Genomic DNA, 17,434 nt, shown 5'->3' on the forward strand with positions numbered 1-17,434 from the left:
GGGGGGGGGGGCTGAGTCTGAGTGAAAGAGGGTCTAGCCTAGCAAACCTTTTGTATCATTACCCCAATACCCCCATGCATATGGGATATATTGAGTATGGTGATCAGATCATGATATGAATAAACATAACAGTTTAAATAATGCCCCAATAAGGCCTTTTCGTGAGCCACCATGAAAATTTCGGGGGGGGGGGGGGGCTGAAGCCCCCCGAGCCCCCCCCCCCCCGGCTACATGCCTGGGCCTCAGTGATAGCATTCCCAGCCTGAAATTCAGTTTCCGTTTCCATTTCCGAATCCCCTACAGAAACAGTAACTGGATCTACACTGCCATATAATCCAGATTATCAAAGAAGATAATCCAGATTATCTGTTTTGAACTGGTTTATATGTGTCTATACTGCCATATAATCCACTTCAAAGCACATAATCTTGATTTGATATAGAAGTGTTGATGGGGCCAGTTTTTCTTTTTAATTTTTTTCATTTTATTTGCAATGTTTTGTCTTTTGCGTTCTCTAGTTTCACTTCTGATTTAATGTGCTCCACTTGCCCCAAATCTCAGGTCTCAGGCCCTATTCACACTACCATATAATATTCATATTATCTCCTTTGAACTGGATTATATGTCAATATAGACACATATAATCCAGTTCAAAGCAGATAATGTGGAATATCTGTTTTGATAATCTGGATTATAGGGCAGTGTAGAAGGAGTCTCAGCTTCAGATTTTGTTTGCTATCCCATTTTAAATTTCAGGTAGTATTGCCATCCATTCTTTTGGCTCTTCAAGTGGTGTGTTATCTTCTGCACATCTGCTGCTACAGGTGACTCTGGCCAGAACAGCAGTAGAGTCCTTTTCCACTTCAAAGAGTAACACGTTTAATACAGTATTAGCTTTGGGGGCAAGAGTCCATCTCTTGTCCTTTGGCATGACAGTTACTTACAATGGCACTAATTCAGTGCTGCTCAACAATTCCAGACATGCCCTTGTAGAACAGAAACCTTTTGTTTTGATATTTGTATAATCTGACATTCCAGCCTTGGTTTCTAACAATTTGTCCCATCCTATAAGCATTATGTATCAGATCTATCATACTTAGAGTAAATTCATTGTAGAATCTTGATCCACAATGTTGTATCTTTTCCCACTCGGATTCTCACTGAAAATGTTGCTGATTAGGAACATAATGGTTTAAAACTATTTATAAACCAGAAACCCTGGAGGGAAAGAGTGATGGAGCCCCAGAGAACTAATGGAAAGTTGGCTGTGCTTTAAATAATCAGATGGTATTCAGTTAATGATCTATAATTGTACCTTTTGCATCTTAGCCCCCCCCCCCCCCCCAAACACATGTATATATGTGTGCATGGATGTGTGCATCCTGATTTAGGCAAAACTCCATGGATTTTATGAAGTGGGTTGGAGTTCAGAAAGTTCATGCCAGATAAAATTTCTTTGTGTTAAAGATGCAAGAAGACTCCATGGATTTTCATAGAATATTAAAAATGCTTTCTTCTTTGACTTGTTTGTTATTGCTGCAGTTGGCTACCTTGCAGAAGTCTCTTCATTGGAATTTTTAGTGCAAAAGAATATTATCCAAAGATTGTACTTGTTAAAATAATGTTTATTAGGTGCACTTGAATTACAGGATAGGTGAAATTGGCAATCACAGATATTTTGGCCTAGTGCTGTGATGTGGAATCTAATAAAATTAACTGAGTGTTGTAGATCAGCCAGAGGCTGATGGTTTAACTGATGGTTTAGAGAGGTGTGTGAGTTCAGTGGCACAAAGTGATGGGCCTTCAATTCTGGGAAATTCAAGTTTGGAAAATGATGGTTCTTTCTGTGAGAAAACAGGAAAATAGACCTTGACATTTGGGAGTTGTACCTGCTGGGATTTATAGTTCACCTACAATCAAAGAGTATTCTGAACTCTACCAATGATGGAATTGAACCAAACCTGGCACACAGAACTCCTATGACCAGCAGAAAATACTGGAAGTGTTTGGTGGGCATTGACCTTGAGTTTTGGAGTTGTAGTTCACCTATATCTCCATAGAAGGAGATAGGTGAACTATGTAAGTGAATGCAGTTATATGTCCTTTCTCTGATGACTGGGCTAAAACTAGTTTATGGATCTGATTTAAACTGAAGCTGTATTTAACTTTACAAACTGGTATAATTAATCTTTATGGATTTATAGTGTAACATAGTATTTAATATACATTTATTTAATATATATTTGTTCCATATTAGGTCCTTAAAATGGATTGCAGAATGCTGCATTTTAATTTGCCTGTTCTAGTCATGGTAGAATTCAAAGGAAAATATTTGTATTATGTGTGCATGTGTACGTTTAAAATTAATCATCTCATATCCTTGAAAGGCTTAATATTTCTTTAGAATGTAAGACGGATTTAAGACTGATAATGGAAACTCGATTTCTGGGAAATCAGGATTCTTATTTGACATAGTGCTTAGAAGAGACATGTTTCCAGAAGCTTGCATCATTCTAATTTTGTTTTTAAGATAGAAAGCAAAAGCTGACCTAAAGTTTCATTCCTTTGTAAGTTCCATTTCCAGCACTTTCTCCTCCTTTTGTTTTGTCTTTGGGTTTTTTGTTTTGTTTTGTGTGTTACATCATCCTCTTGCTTCACAGAATATCTTTAAACCTTATTAAATGCACATGAAGTAGTAAGAGAATACTGTAGGGCAGGTTTCTATATCAGCTGCTTAGTATGCTAAGTTATAACTTAGCCGTTCATTTGTATGGGAAGAAGGAAGTCCATTTTGCGATTGGTTGATGTTGTGAGTGAATGGCATTTCTGTTAGTTTTGGGGTGAGTTTTGAGATTGTGCGCATATACATACTCACAAAAAGATCAATTTAAGATCCACCTAGCAGATCAAAAACAGCAATGTGAGTAGATTAATAGGAACTTCATTAAGTGGTGAGGTGTTTTGGCACGTTGTTTTGGAGGAAAGTTTACAAACAAAGAAATCTCTTCGGCAAGGAGATGGAGCGACAGCACCCTTCCCCCCATGGCCAAAACTGAGCACAGCCTCTAAAAGATGCTGAATGATGAGAAAATGTCTAAATATACCTCTATTTGTTGTCTATCTTGCCCAGTGGCACTTAATGAGACATGCCACATTATCACAGGGTTTCTACGCTCCACACCACTGGAGAAATTATACTGTTTTGCTGGTATTGTACCACCTGACATCTGCCGGGAAATAGCAGCCAATAATGAAAGGACCTAGGCTGTGACATCTCCAGCCCATCCTCTGTTTGGATATCAGCCAGCACTCCAAGTGCCCAGCTTCTTGTCAAAGGACATTTAGTATAATGCCACGTTTTTAACTTTGTGTTTTTAAATACATTATAACTGTACCCTCAATTTGCTTCTGACATGATAAATAAATAACCCTTGAGTTGTGTAATTATTTATTGTGTGCTTTTAGTAAAATAGATCAGCACAACACTAACAACATTCTGAGAAGGCAATATTTTCCTTTGAGAACATAATTGGAAATGGGAACTTTTGCTGCTACCAAATTTGTTGTTAATCATGCATTTTGGATAGAAGTGTAGAGAATTATCCTTGACCTTGCATCGTATTTCAGTTTGTTGCCTGTGTTCTGTAATGCTCCCATATTTCAATCTGACCACTTGAGGTGTGGGCAGGTTTTTGGTGCCCACAAATGCTTATTTTACTACCCAAGTAGACTAACTATGTGGGCTTCTGAGTGGCAGATGTAGCTTTATAATATTTGTGGAATGAAAAGCAAAGGGATATTCAATATTTGTGGTATTCAGTAAAGTGTAGGTGTATGTGTATATGTAGGTAAACTAAAACATATACCGGTACACACATATCCCAGTCCACAGACCATATAACACCAATAAAGATTTCTTGCCAGAGGCACCATCTCAGATTACTGAATAGAATTTAGAACACAGTTTCCAAATGTATTGACTTTTCTATGCACTTGCCTAGAGCCACATACTTGAAAATAGCTGGCCCTTTACTTGGGCAAACCTATGCTCAGCTCAAGTATGTAATTCATTGAATCTAATTGTTCAGGTTTTAAATAGAAGGATAGCACCAGTTGGTTCTGGCTCACAGCAGGCACAGAGGCCGATTCTTGCCCTGCTGAGATCTGTGGAACATTCCTTCTCCGAAGTTGGAATTTGTGTTGAAATCTGTTGAAAGCCTGAGCTTCACTTCTGGTTGATAATGGTTTATTCACTTAAAGGGAAATCTATGTGTAAAGCAGCATAGTTTTGTGATGGCACAGTGGCCAATTTTGTTCAGACTGCAGGAGAAAGGAAGGGTTCTGTAGTTCTGAATATGCTGTGATATTAAAAGCAGATTGTAGATTGAGAAAGAGAAAAGGGCTGAACTTGAAAGAGTCCATAGGAGGCAGGATCCTTATCTTTCAGACTGGCTCCTTTAACAACTTTTAAATAAAAGTTTCATGAGGTATGAAGCAGGGCTAGATCAGGGTTTCTCAACCTGAGGGTCGTGAGGGGATTTCAGAGGGTTCACCAAAGACTATTAGAAAACACATATTTCTGATCGTCTTAGGAACCCCTTTTTCAGAGAAGGCTGAAGATCTTTCCTCCTGTCCTTCTCTTCGTTTTTGGAAACAGATGGCAAATGCTCCCACCAAAAACCCTCCTCCTGCTCTCTGGATGTACAGTAGGTGAATCAACACTCCAAAACTCAACATCAATGCCCACCAAACCCTTCCAGTATTTTCTGTTTGTCATGGGGTTTCCATGTAGGAAGTCTGGCCCAATACTATTATTGGTGGGGTTCAGAATGCTCTTTGATTGTAGGTGAACTATAAATCACAGCAACTGCAACTCCCAAATGTTGAGGTTTATTTTCCCCAAATTCCACCAGTGTTCACATTTGGACATATTGAGTGCCAAGTTTGGTCCAGATCCATCCTTATTTGAGTCCACAGTGCTCTCTAGATGTCGGTGAACTACAACTTCAGAACTCAAGGTCAATGCCCACCAAATCCTTCCAGTATTTTTTGTTGGTCATGGGAGTGCTATGTCCCAAGTTTGGTTCAATTCCATTGCTGATGGAGTTCAGAATGCTCTTTGATTGTAGATTAACTATAAATGCCAGCAACTACAACTCTCAAATGACAACGTCAGTCCCCTCAACTCCACCAGTATTCAAATTTGGGCATATCAAGTATTTGTGCCAAATTTTGCCCAATGAATGAAAACACATCCTGCATATCAGATATTTACATTATGATTCATATCAGTAGCAAAATTACAGTTATGAAGTAGCAACAAATTAATTTTATGGTTGGGGGTCATCACAACATGAAAACTGTATTAAGAGGTTGTGGCATTTGGAAGGTTGAGAACCACTGAACTAGATCCTTCTTCTGTATGTCAATAGTTGTAGTTTTAGCATTAGTCAAGAACCTCATTTACCTGCTACTTGAAATGCCATTTCCAGGCCAATCCAAGACTCGTCCATACCTCATTTTGTGCACCAGGTATCAAACATCTAGTAGCTAGATGCTGCTCCATTTCTACAACAGACATAAGGAAAAGACAGGAATAACGTGAGCAGGATGCTTTAGTATGATTTCTTTAAGCCAGGGAAGTTAAGGACCGTTCCAAGGGATGCATACATGATGTTAATGTACCATGGCAAATAAATGTTATGACTAGATTAAGATTAGAGTTCTGTTTTGGTTTTGCCAGATCCAGGGCTCACTGAGTTGGAAGGATTTGTGAATGGGGAAGTCATTTATCCTGTCAAAGCATTATTGTGACTAGAAAATCATCTGCCCAAACGTCCTGTCACAGAGCCATTGAAAGCACAGCAAACTGCTCAGCAAAAATGAGCAAGTAGCAGTTCCTAGTCTGTTTTGCCGGCCCCAGCCTTGCCAGACTTCTTAAGAGTCTCCTTGGATTTGCATTTTAAATAGGTTTCAGCTCTCTCTGCACAGTATAACATTTATTTAAAAAATACAATGGCAGTTAGCATGCTTTAGCACAACAGGCTAACCGCCAGCTGCAGTAAATATTGTCAATTGGAAGGTTGACAGTTTGAAGCCCAGATCAGGGTGGGTGCCTGGGTGCCTGGCCTTTCAACCCAGCTTCTGCCTACCTCTTCTTTCATTTTTTGAACTGTTTCAGCAGGTTTTGAGACACATATTAGGACAGGGCTGGAAATAGACCTTTTTAATCAATTGTTAAATAGTTAGTCAAGATGTCAGTAAATCTAGTTGATTCTCTGGCTCCACTCCATTTGGGACATACAGTAGGATTCAGGCCAATATTATGAAATAATCTATGTACTGATATTACAGCCACTTCGTAAAGAGCTCTTAATGTATCACAAATCAACAGAAACGGTAGAAACACTTAATTTACAAAGATATTTCAAGAATGTATTCCTTCTCAATTGACCATGGCAGTATGCCCAATTGGTTAAGATTTAATTCTCCTGAGCTTAGCTGAACCTTGAACTTTTTTCACTGTGTGTTTTTCACATTTGTGGTTTAACACAAATGTGAAAAATACACTGTGAAAAAAGTTCAAGGTTTGCAGTATGTTTTGCTTAGGTGAACCATTGATCTAAGTAACATCCTGGTTCAAATTACACTTTACAAATCTTAGAGGTGTTATCATCTACAAGATCATTGGTTTATTTTAATATAATCATTGATTTATTTTAATATTAGGAGAAAGAATGAACATTATTTACTTGATATGCTTTCATCTGAATTTCTGAATTATCGTTTGCATAACTTGTGATCATTTATGTCAGTTAGACAAATAGGTTTGATTAATCCTTTGCATGGAATGGTCCTTGCGGCCTGTTCCAACTTCTATGAATTCCTAATTTCAGTTGAATTATTTATCTGTGAAGTATCTGCACATAGTTGAATATATAGTTGGTGCTGTCCGGGTTGATAGTGCTGATCACCTGTATAGAAAAAGATTTCTGTTTCCTTAATTGCTGGGTATCCAACATAATCTAATGCGGAATCCAATGTTGTATATTTTTTTGTTTCATTATCATATATTTGTCAAATCCCAAATGGAGCAAATGGAGCAAAATTCACTATCAATATTCGATGTCATGTGTCCACAGGTAGAGTTTAAAGTTTGATTGAATGGTTCAACCATGGTTGGGGCTTATTGATGGATTAATTATGTACTATTTATTTATGTATTTATTAAAGCCATTATTTTTTCTCCACTCCAGCTTTTAAAGCTTCTTTTATGATTTATTTATTTATCATGTCAGGCACAAACCAAAACAGTTCTTTTATGATGATGATGATGATGATGATGATACTGCCTTATACTACTTCTCTTCTTCCCTCTGAGTTTAATACAACTTTTCCTGCTTCCCACTTTTTTCAGCTATTCTTAAACAACCCTTAATCAGATTTGCTTGCTGAATTATAATATGAAGTCATTGGAATAAACATTTGACAAGGATCTGGCATTGTTACACTTGCTCCCCCCCCCCCCCCCCCAAATTACTTGAAAAGAAGTCTTGTGGTAGCTGTAGGCAAAAATGTGCTGGAGAGTACAAAACAGTCAGGTTATTCACAGAATTCTGGCACTTTCACCTACCTCTTTCAGCTTTTGGGACATACTTCAAGTTCCTAGTTTTCATTTGGCACCTTTCAACTTCAAAATTGAGTAATGCATATGCAGTAAAGGTCTCATATAGGCTACATACAATATTTGAGTTATATAGGCTCCAGTTTCCTCCCAAAGATAAAATTTTGTGCTTCCATGCATCATCAGAAATCTTAGTAAGGAATCTGGTTTAGAAATCAATATAGGTCAGGAGTTCATCAGGAATCACCTAGCTACATACAGTAATTTAAATGTGTTCAGATCTGGAAAGCCAGATGAATGGCATTCTAGATCATTAAAGGAATTGCTGAAACACAAATTACTTAGCATCATTTTTGAGAAGTCTTGAGAATGAGGTGCCAGAGGATTAGAGACAAGTAAACATTGTTCCTGTCTCCAAACAAGGCAAAAGAAGGAGGAGGAAACTTCAGGGCAGTGAGCCAGAATTTAGTACCAGGAAAAATATTAGAATGGATTATACAGAAGTTTGTCTGCAAGTACCTTAATGACAATACTATGATAAGTAGGAACCAGCATGAGTTTGTCAAGAACAAATCCTTTTTATCTAATCTATCATATCTATCTATCTATCTATCTATCTATCTATCTATCTATCTTGCTATTTGTAGGTCAGTTGAGATTTCAGTGCATGCAACTTGCACTTTCTGAAGCAGACTTTCTTGTCCATTAACAATAAATCAACCTCTCTGGTGCCCTGAAAGTTGGCAAGTGTTTCCATCTGATTTCATAAAGCAGGATATCTTAGTTCTTGGGCAATGGTGAGTCGGACCCCAAAGGCTTGCTCTTCTTTAGCTAGCATGCCTGTATGTTTTGGTATCTGGATCCAAATACGTTGCATATATATGGAGCACATTTTAATGCTTTAGCATCCGTCTTTTGTACTAGAGTGATTTCTTTGTGGCAAAATAGTCCTTTGAGGTCCACAAGTAGTGAGATCTCAGTTCTGTGCTCTGTATTGTAGTACTTGAATGTGCAGGAACAGGATTGAATTTTTGCAGATTTGGCCAGGCAGCTTTACCACAGTGTATGTCATGCAGGGGCCTCCTGAAAGAATTTTCCTCCAAAGGCCTCTGCAAATATCTTGGAGATGGGCCTTGAACTCTTGGCTTGGATTGGACTTTTCCGCAGTGGAGACGGTAGTAATGCTAGTCATTGATCCAGAGACGTGCAGCCTGGTTTTTTCCCCCTGAAAGTACACAAACTTCTTTCTTGTAAACTAAAATGAGAAGTGTTTTGCTGATCATTTTGTAGCTTGAAGTGAATTAGTAGCACACTGATGAAATGATGAAGGTTCGAGCTGTGTTTATGCTTTTATTCTTCTAACTTGTGTTGTAAGATACTCTGCAAAAACAGAAGAGGGGTTGCTCCATTACCTGACTTTATATGGAGCGATCTGTGTACTAAACAAGTAGGACTTGGAATAAAATTGTTTATTTTTAAGGTTATTTGTGTACATGAAGGGATAGGGAGGCACCTGGACTTACTGCATGATGACTTCTTATCAACTTGGCTATGAACGGGAGACTTTGGGGTGCTTGCTTACTTACTTACTTAGCTGATCCCCCATATCCTGAGGATGATGGTCCCCCAAGTGTTGGGTTTTGGCGGTGGATCCATAGGTGGCTCTGGAGTCCTATTCTTGATCTGTATGTTTCCAGGTGGAAGGCAGTCCTGGTCAGGGTTGGCTTGACGTGCCTTCCTCTTGGCATGCTTCTCCCTTTCACCTCCATTCGTGCCTCTTCAAATTCTGCAGCACTGCTGGTCACAGCTGACCTCTAGTTAGAGTGCTCAAGGTCCAGGGCTTCCCAGTTCTCGGTGTCTATGCCAGAGTTTTTAAGGTTGGCTTTGAACCCATCTTTAAATCTCTTTTCCTGTCCACTAACATTATGTTTCCTGTTTTTGATTTGGGAGTATAGTAACTGCTTTGGGAAATGGCATTCCAGTAGCCAGTCCAGCAGAGTTGATGGTGTAGGAGTATTGCTTCAGTGCTGGTGGTCTTTGTTTCTTCCAGCATGCTGACATTTGTCCACCTGTCTTCCCAAGAGATTTTCAGGATTTTTCAGAGGCAATGCTGATGGAATCGTTCCAGGAGTTGAATGTGACATCTGTAGACAGTCTACGTTTTGCAGACATATAGCAGGGTTGGAAGGATGGTAGCTTTACAAACAAGCACCATGGTCTCCCTATGGATGCCCCAGTCCTCAAACACTCTCTGCTTCATTCGGAAAAATGCTGCACTCACAGAGCTTAGGTGATGTATTTCAGTACCAATGTTGACTTTTGTGGAGAGGTGGTTGCTAAGGTAGTAGAGTGCATCTACACTGTAGATGCAATGCAATTTGATACCATTTTTAATTGCCATGGCTCAATGTTACAAGTCCTATAATTATGTTGCATTCAGCCTTGGAAATTCAAGTAGTGTCAAACTGCATTAATTCTATAATGCAGCTGCACACCTAGAATTTGGGATTTATGTCAATGGTGTTTGCCCTCCCTGCCAAAAATAATATACATATGTTCTGCTATAGTAATGCATTAAGCAGAGAGGAAGAGGAAGGGTGTGTTACTTTTTAAAAAATTACAATGTGTAAATTTCTTGTAGTTTTGACAAATCATTATTTCCTCGCCTCTGGAAATAGGAGGATGATGGAAATTCTCCTATGCAATATGTCACAGTCATTTCTGGTTCTCTGCCCAGAAATATATTCAAAATTTGGGCCATCTGTTCAAAATTTATTCATAAACCAGGTACTCTATAGACCCAAATTCATTTCAGTGGATTTTACTATAGAATAATCTCATACAAGTTTACATGCAAGAAGGTTTGTATGGAGTTCCAGTAATCAAATATTGGGAGTAAGTCCTATTGAACACAGTAAAACTTATTTTTGAATATATACTTATTTCTGGCCATATATTTGTGGAATTTTGATGTCATGGTTTGAGCTTTAGTATGCTTACTAGAAATGAAATCCATTTGCATGGAATCCATTTCCTGCTGAGTAAACATATATAGGCTTATGCTGTTAAACATTAGGAATTCTTCCTTTTTCATAAAATATTTTCATGATTTTGATTGTGTTTATTTTTCTCATAAATTAACCCATATTGCTCAGCAATGAATGGCAAATTAAAAAAGGCATAATGATTTCAAGTTGTTGTTATGTGCCTTTAAGTCAGTGGTTCTCAACCTTCCTGATGCCGCACCCCCTTAACATAGTTCCGCATGTTTTGGTGAGCCCCAATCATAACATTATTTTCATTGCTACTTCATAACTGTAATTTTGCTACTGTTATGAATTGTAATGTAAATATCTGATATACAGAATGTATTTTCATTCACTGGTGGGGTTGGGGAGGATTGATTTTGTCATTTCAAAATTGTATTTGCTGGGATTTATAGTCAACCTATAATCAAAGAGCATTCTGAACTCCACCAACGATGGAAATGAACCAAACTTGACACACAGAACTCCCATGACCAATAGAAAATACTGGAAGGGTTTGATGGGCATTGACTTTGAGTTTTGAAGTTGTAGTTCACCTACATCCAGAGAACACTATGGACTCAAACAATGATGGATCTGGACCAAACTTGCCCTGAATACTCAGTATGCCCAAATGTGAATACTGGTGGATTTTGGAGGAAAATAGACTTTGACATTTGGGAGTTGTAGTTGCTGGGATTTATAGTTCACCTACAATCTAAAAGTATTCTGAACCCCACAATGATAGAATTGGGCCAAACTTCCCACACAGAACCCGCTTGACCAACAGAAAATACTTTGGTGACACCCCGACACCCAACTTCACGACCCTCCCCCAGTGTCCTAATCCCCAGTTTGAGAAATGCTGCTTTAAGTCATACCCAATCAATGGTGACTCTAAGATGAACCTATCACAGGGGTTTCATGTCAGAATGGGTTCAGAGGAGAGTTGTCTTTGCTTTATTCTGAAACTGAGAAAGAGTGATCTTCCCAAGGCCACCCAATGATTTTCCATGACTGAGAGGAGATTTGAACCCTGGCCTCTAGAGTTGTAGCACAATGCTGAAACCACTCTCCAAGTTCAGGTTATTGAGGAAAAAACTTCATTTTCAAAATTGTTGTTTTAATTGTTTTAAAAGTGGATACTTGACTTGTTTTTAGCCTCCTTTTGGAGTTTTTAAAGTGTATTATAATGTGCTCCAAAATATTTTTATTTGCTTATTATTTCAATTGGCTTTCAATTTGTTCATTGCCTCAGGAACCTTTGTGGGCAGGGGGGCAATATAGAAGTACTTAGAAAAACACACAGTACTAATCTAATACTACAATAAAATGGAGACTCCCATAGTTTGGACATATTATGAATAGACCTATCTCTGGAAAGGCAGTAATGCATGGTAAAGTAGAAGGTAGTAGTAAACGAGGAAGTCTTCATTACAGATGGATAGTCAAAACCCAGAGTTTGTAAGCTCTGTTCAGGGCTGTTGATAACAGGACATCTTGGAGACTTTTCATTCATAGGGTTGGCATAAATTGACTTGAGGGCAGTTAAGAAAAGAGAAGGAGAGTCTACCATTTTCCATTGGTCAGAAAGTTTCCTTTAAAATGTGTAAAAGACTCAACCCCAGTAGCATCCAAGTTTAGTTGGGTCAGACAGTAGTAGGTTGGTCCATTCAGGCAGAGTCTGAGAGGAGTTACAGGAAGGAGAAGACAGCAACACTGTCTAAGGAAAGAGAATGAATTAATTGAAGGGCTAAATAGCTTTGCCAGCTGTGACAGACAGAAATAACTCTGGTTTTCCTTTGACTTCAAGGCACACCGTTGTCTTTTCATGAAGGAATGTGCCGAAGGAAATACATGATGTAATCATGTTCCTTTTATTACGTAAGGAAAGTTGATGTGGTCTGTTCACCTCTTGGCTTTATAGTGTGCAGCCTGTTTTAGGCACTGGGTAACCAGTAGGCCAATAAATACCGGTATATATCCCTCTTTCTCCAGGATATTGACAAACCCTGTTAAGTTTGATTCACTCCTGCACTTCTCCCATGCATCTCAATAGAGCAGAAAATGCCCAGATGTGGAAGAGGAGCATGGAAATCACAGAGGGAAGGAGGGAAGATGCTTCCGCTTCCAGTCCTGCCTCTTTCTCCCCTTTCCTCCCTCCTCCTCTTTCTTGTCTTGCCTTTTTCATGTATTGGAAATGGAGAGAGAGTTGGGGAGCACTCCTTTAATTGAAAGGGAAATGCTGGAGGAAAAGGGAGCATCGGATAAGAGCGTCTGATTAGACGGAATGTCAGATAAGCGACGGTCGGATAAGTGAGACTCTACTGTATCACCCTCTGTCATTATACAGTATTAAAGCGCTGGCAAATCCTTGTTATTTGAGATTCTGATGAGATTAAAATATTAATTTTGTGAATAAACAATTTAAAAGAATCTTGTTCCACCAATGAGCGATTGTGGAAGGCTTTTCAGAAGTGTCTCATTTTATGCTGGACGTCTGTGACTGGCAAAAACAATGCTAGAAGCACTTTGAGATGTGTCTGTGTGTGTGTATTGTAAGCAGTCTCAAGAGCTGTGAGAATCTGAAGTTGCCATCATATATTCATATAGTTTTGAGCCAGCCCTCTTGATTCAGTGGGGTTTATTTTTAAGTAGACATGAAAAAATGGCATGTTTACTTGTAGCATAACTTAAGTGCACTCTTACACTTCTCTGTTCAGAAGATGTGTAGTTGAGATCTATAAAGCATGTTATTCTCAAGTGAGTAAACATATAATCTCAGCCCTTGTTAGTTGATGCATGGAAATACTTTCTGCCATGAAATTCAGAACCTTAAAGACAATTGAAAGGAAGTATGGAGCCAAGTATAATATTTTCTCAATTTAAGAGTAAAACTACTGCTCTTTGACGTTTTGAAAAGAAATTGGCTGTTACCAAATTTTTGTAGAGTGTTCTTTGTATGATGTAGTACTGCATTTTTAATTCTCATCTAAAGCAGAAACTAGGCTATCAGATTGTGATCTGTGTTATTTAAATGGCTTGCTTTTTCAGTTGGTTGCACTTTTGTCTTTTGTTTGAATCTTTTGGCAACTGCTTAGCCCTTTTTATGCTGGCAATACAATGAATAACATATTAATGCTTTCACATTGTCCAGCACTTTATTCTATGAACCAAAATAGTTGTTTTTATTCATACTGAAAAGCCTTTAATTTTCCACCTCTGAAAATAATTATGTGTTTGTAAATTGCACTAGCCATACAGAACATAGCACAACAATCTATTTACGCTGGTGGATTCATCCCACATTTGGGATCCAAATTATGTCCTGTTGCAATTGAGGAGGTCAGTAGGATTGTACTATCAATTCACCAAACCTTCAGTATGTTTTGGGATGAGGACAAAGGAGTGTAAAATGATTTGACTCATATTAGAAAAAAAAAGGTCTATAAACATTTTAGTCGTGGACAAAGGCTATGACTGATTTATTTATTGTATCAGAAGTGAACTGAGGGTACAGTTGTAATGTATTTAAAAAACACAAAGTTTAAAAGACTTGGCATAATACTAAATGTCCTTTGACCATACGCTGACCACTTGGAGTGCTATAAGGAGGTCCTCCATTGTGCATGTGGCAGGGCTCAGGTTGCATTGTAGCAAGTGGTCAGTGGTTTGCTCTTCTCCACACTCGTATGTTGTGGACTCCACTTTGTAGCCCATTTCTTAAAGTTGACTCTGCATCTCATGGTGCCAAAGCACCTTCCAAGTTGCCAAGTCTTCTGTGTTCCCAGGAGGGAGTCTCTCATCTGGTATCAGCCATGGCTTGAGGTTCTGGGTTTTAGCCTGCCACTTGCTGAGGTGTTCCTGCAAGTATATCTGTAGATCTTAGAAAACTATTTTTTGATTTAAGGTGTTGGCGTGCTGGCTGATATCCGAACAGGGGATGGGCCAGATATGTCACTGCCTTGGTACTTTCATTATTGACTGCTACTTCCCAGTGGATGTCAGGTGGTGCAATGCCAGCTAAACAGTGTAATTTCTCCAGTCGTGTAGGGCGCAGATATCCTGTGATAATGCATGTCTCATTAAGAGCCACATCCACTCTTTTAGCGTGGTGAGATGCGTTTCACACTGGGCATGCACACTCAGGAGAAGAGTAACACAGTGCAAGGGCAGATGTCTTCACTGTATGTGGTTGTGCTCCCTAGGTCCCCAATCTTTCAATGCAGATTGAAAACTGATAACGATGTGCCAGCAGCTCCAGAATGTAATGTTATATTCTGTCAGTTTGATAGCAATACCCTCTTACCACATCTGCTTAATACTTGGTTCACCAACTTTTGTTTGCTTAAATTGAGACACAAACACTGTAATGGGAATAGATGTAGTTGTAGTTATCCTTATGTTGGTGTTACTGAATACTATGTTTCCTTTTCTATCAGAGGCAAAAAAAAAAATTGGTTTAAATAGTTGGCATTAATTTGGATATGATTTTTAAGGTCAGAGCCATCATAGTATCCTGGAAGTGGGCTTTATGAATCACTTTTAAGAACCTGTTAATGACTAAACTAGGCTTCCGTACTACATGGAAGAGGTAGGCTGTAAAATATTTTGGACTGCTCACAAATATAAGTTGTTCTTTTCTATTTCCATAAAGGATTAGCTTCTACTCAAAAGGCCCTCAGTAATCTGAATCTTGGTGACTATATTATGAAATATACAATTTCTTTGGATTTTGATTTCCCAGGATAATAATTTGTATGATAACTGATTATTCCTTCCTCAAATAGTGGCAGATTTTGAACATCTCTTTGCTCTCATACATCTACAACTGAAAAACATAAGGAAAAAGATACATTTGAAATACAGTGCAGGGAGAAAGGAACCATTCATCATAATTCTAGTTCAGCATACATAATATATGAAGTTAAATACTTTTGGCAGGGTAGTGATGGAATGATGAGCCTGTGGTTATAATTCCCAACAGCCCAAATCAGCACACATACGATGAGCCACTGCTTTTCCTACTCAGGTTACAGAGGAACTGTATTTTAGCCTGTTTTCAACTACTTAGGAGGGAGAATGTAAATATCTTGAATATTTGTGATGTTCTCAGTTGGCACAAAAATGTGTATTTGAATTTTCTTATTTGTAACTGAAATGCAGTTGTTTGACATCGTTCCAGGAAAGCATGTTTCTACTGACTTTTTTTCAAGGAAGGACGTGCCATTAGCATTTAGACATATTGTTTTACTCAGTATAAATGAAACGCTCAGCAGCTCTTAGAATTCATTTGCAGCGAGGGTTTTGTGCATGGCACATCTTTCTTGTTTGTCAGAATACACAAGCCTATCTATATAAATAAAAAGCTTACTGGGATTGGTAAAGCAAGTAAATATTTTTTGTAGTAGTTATTTGCTAAATTTTCAGTGAATTATTCCACAACTTGCATTTCATAAAACATTTCTTGAACTCCGACAATGCCTTTCTTTCATTCCAGTCAAATTGCTGCTCCAGGCAGAGGAGAGAGGTGTAGTGTCCATCAAAGGTGTATGTGCAAACCGCTTCCTGGCTATGAATGAAGATGGTCGATTGTTAGCACTGGTAAGGAAATGTTAAGATATTATATAATCTTATCATGCTTTGGTTTTTATCAAGGCTCAGTCAAATCTGTAGTGCCTTAGTGCTCAAATATTTCTATTGGTGTCTTCAGGTTCTTTTTTACTTACTGCAAACATGCCACACAGTTCCTTGGCAAGGTTTGTTCAGAGAGGGTTTACCATTGCCTTCCTTGGAGGCCAAAAAGATGCGACTTTTCCACCCAGTAATTCCCATGACCAGGCAGGGATGTGGGCCCTGCTCTTCAGTCATATCTGAGCAGCCAAACCTATACACCATGCTGGTTTTCTACAGGACTTTTAGTTTAGGATAGTGGTTCCCAACCTTTTTCGACCAGGGACCACTTGACCACTTAACACTCTCCAAAATTAGTACCAAAGGGGTTATAAATCAGCTTTAGGGTCAACTTTAAACTCAGTTTGGTGTTGGGGTGCTGATTCAGAAAACTGCATTGGATAGACCACGTCAGCTCTAGTTTCTTATACAGAATGTATGACATCCAGTAATCACCATCTGCTTGCCCACAGAAAGCCATATTTAATAAGCCTCGGTACTATAAGAGGGTTTTGTGAGACCAGTCACTCTTGTTGCAATGGTGTAGTAATGGTGAGGTTGCAGACCATATTTTAGTTCTTGCGGAGCACTGGTGATCCACAGACCACAGGTTGGGAACCAGTGGTTTAGAACTTCAAATGTTCAGACTGTGTTTTGATGGCCAAGTTTTCAGTTTGTGAATTTTTGTTTTTATGTGTATTTAGGATATTTTTTATTCTTTACTTTTAAAAAAAACTTTATTATTTCCTTGAATAAGTAGCACAAGTGAATAAATAAAAACACCTGGTAAATCATTGAGCCCCAATTTTTTAAAAAAACTGGATATATTTAAGTGTCACTGAAATCATCAAGACAAATCAGTTTCTCTGACCCAGTAATTTAAGTTGAACCAGTGTAACTAACACTATGCATTCTATGCATATCTAGCAGAAGGCTCACTTTCTTTATATTTGGGTAAAATCTCTTTTAGAGATTACCTTAAAGTGGTTTCATGTTTAATAATAATAATAATAATAATAATAATAATAATAATAATAATAATAATAATACTTTAGTTATATTCCACTCTCTCTCCACAAGGGGACTCAGAGTGGATTCACAACAAAAGATG

At 38.3% G+C, this 17,434-nt stretch overlaps 1 protein-coding gene across 1 annotated transcript in view; it reads left to right on the plus strand.

Moving 5' to 3' along the window:
* Positions 1-17,434, plus strand: part of FGF2 (fibroblast growth factor 2) — a 29,132-nt gene that overhangs the window by 6,485 nt on the left and 5,213 nt on the right. Inside the window, 1 exon segment of the mRNA XM_060778971.2 lies at positions 16,151-16,254. Within this exon segment, the coding sequence (XP_060634954.2) occupies positions 16,151-16,254 (104 nt within the window).

Source organism: Anolis sagrei, chromosome 5 (assembly GCF_037176765.1).
Source record: "Anolis sagrei isolate rAnoSag1 chromosome 5, rAnoSag1.mat, whole genome shotgun sequence".
Classification (NCBI taxonomy): Eukaryota; Metazoa; Chordata; class Lepidosauria; order Squamata; family Dactyloidae; genus Anolis; species Anolis sagrei.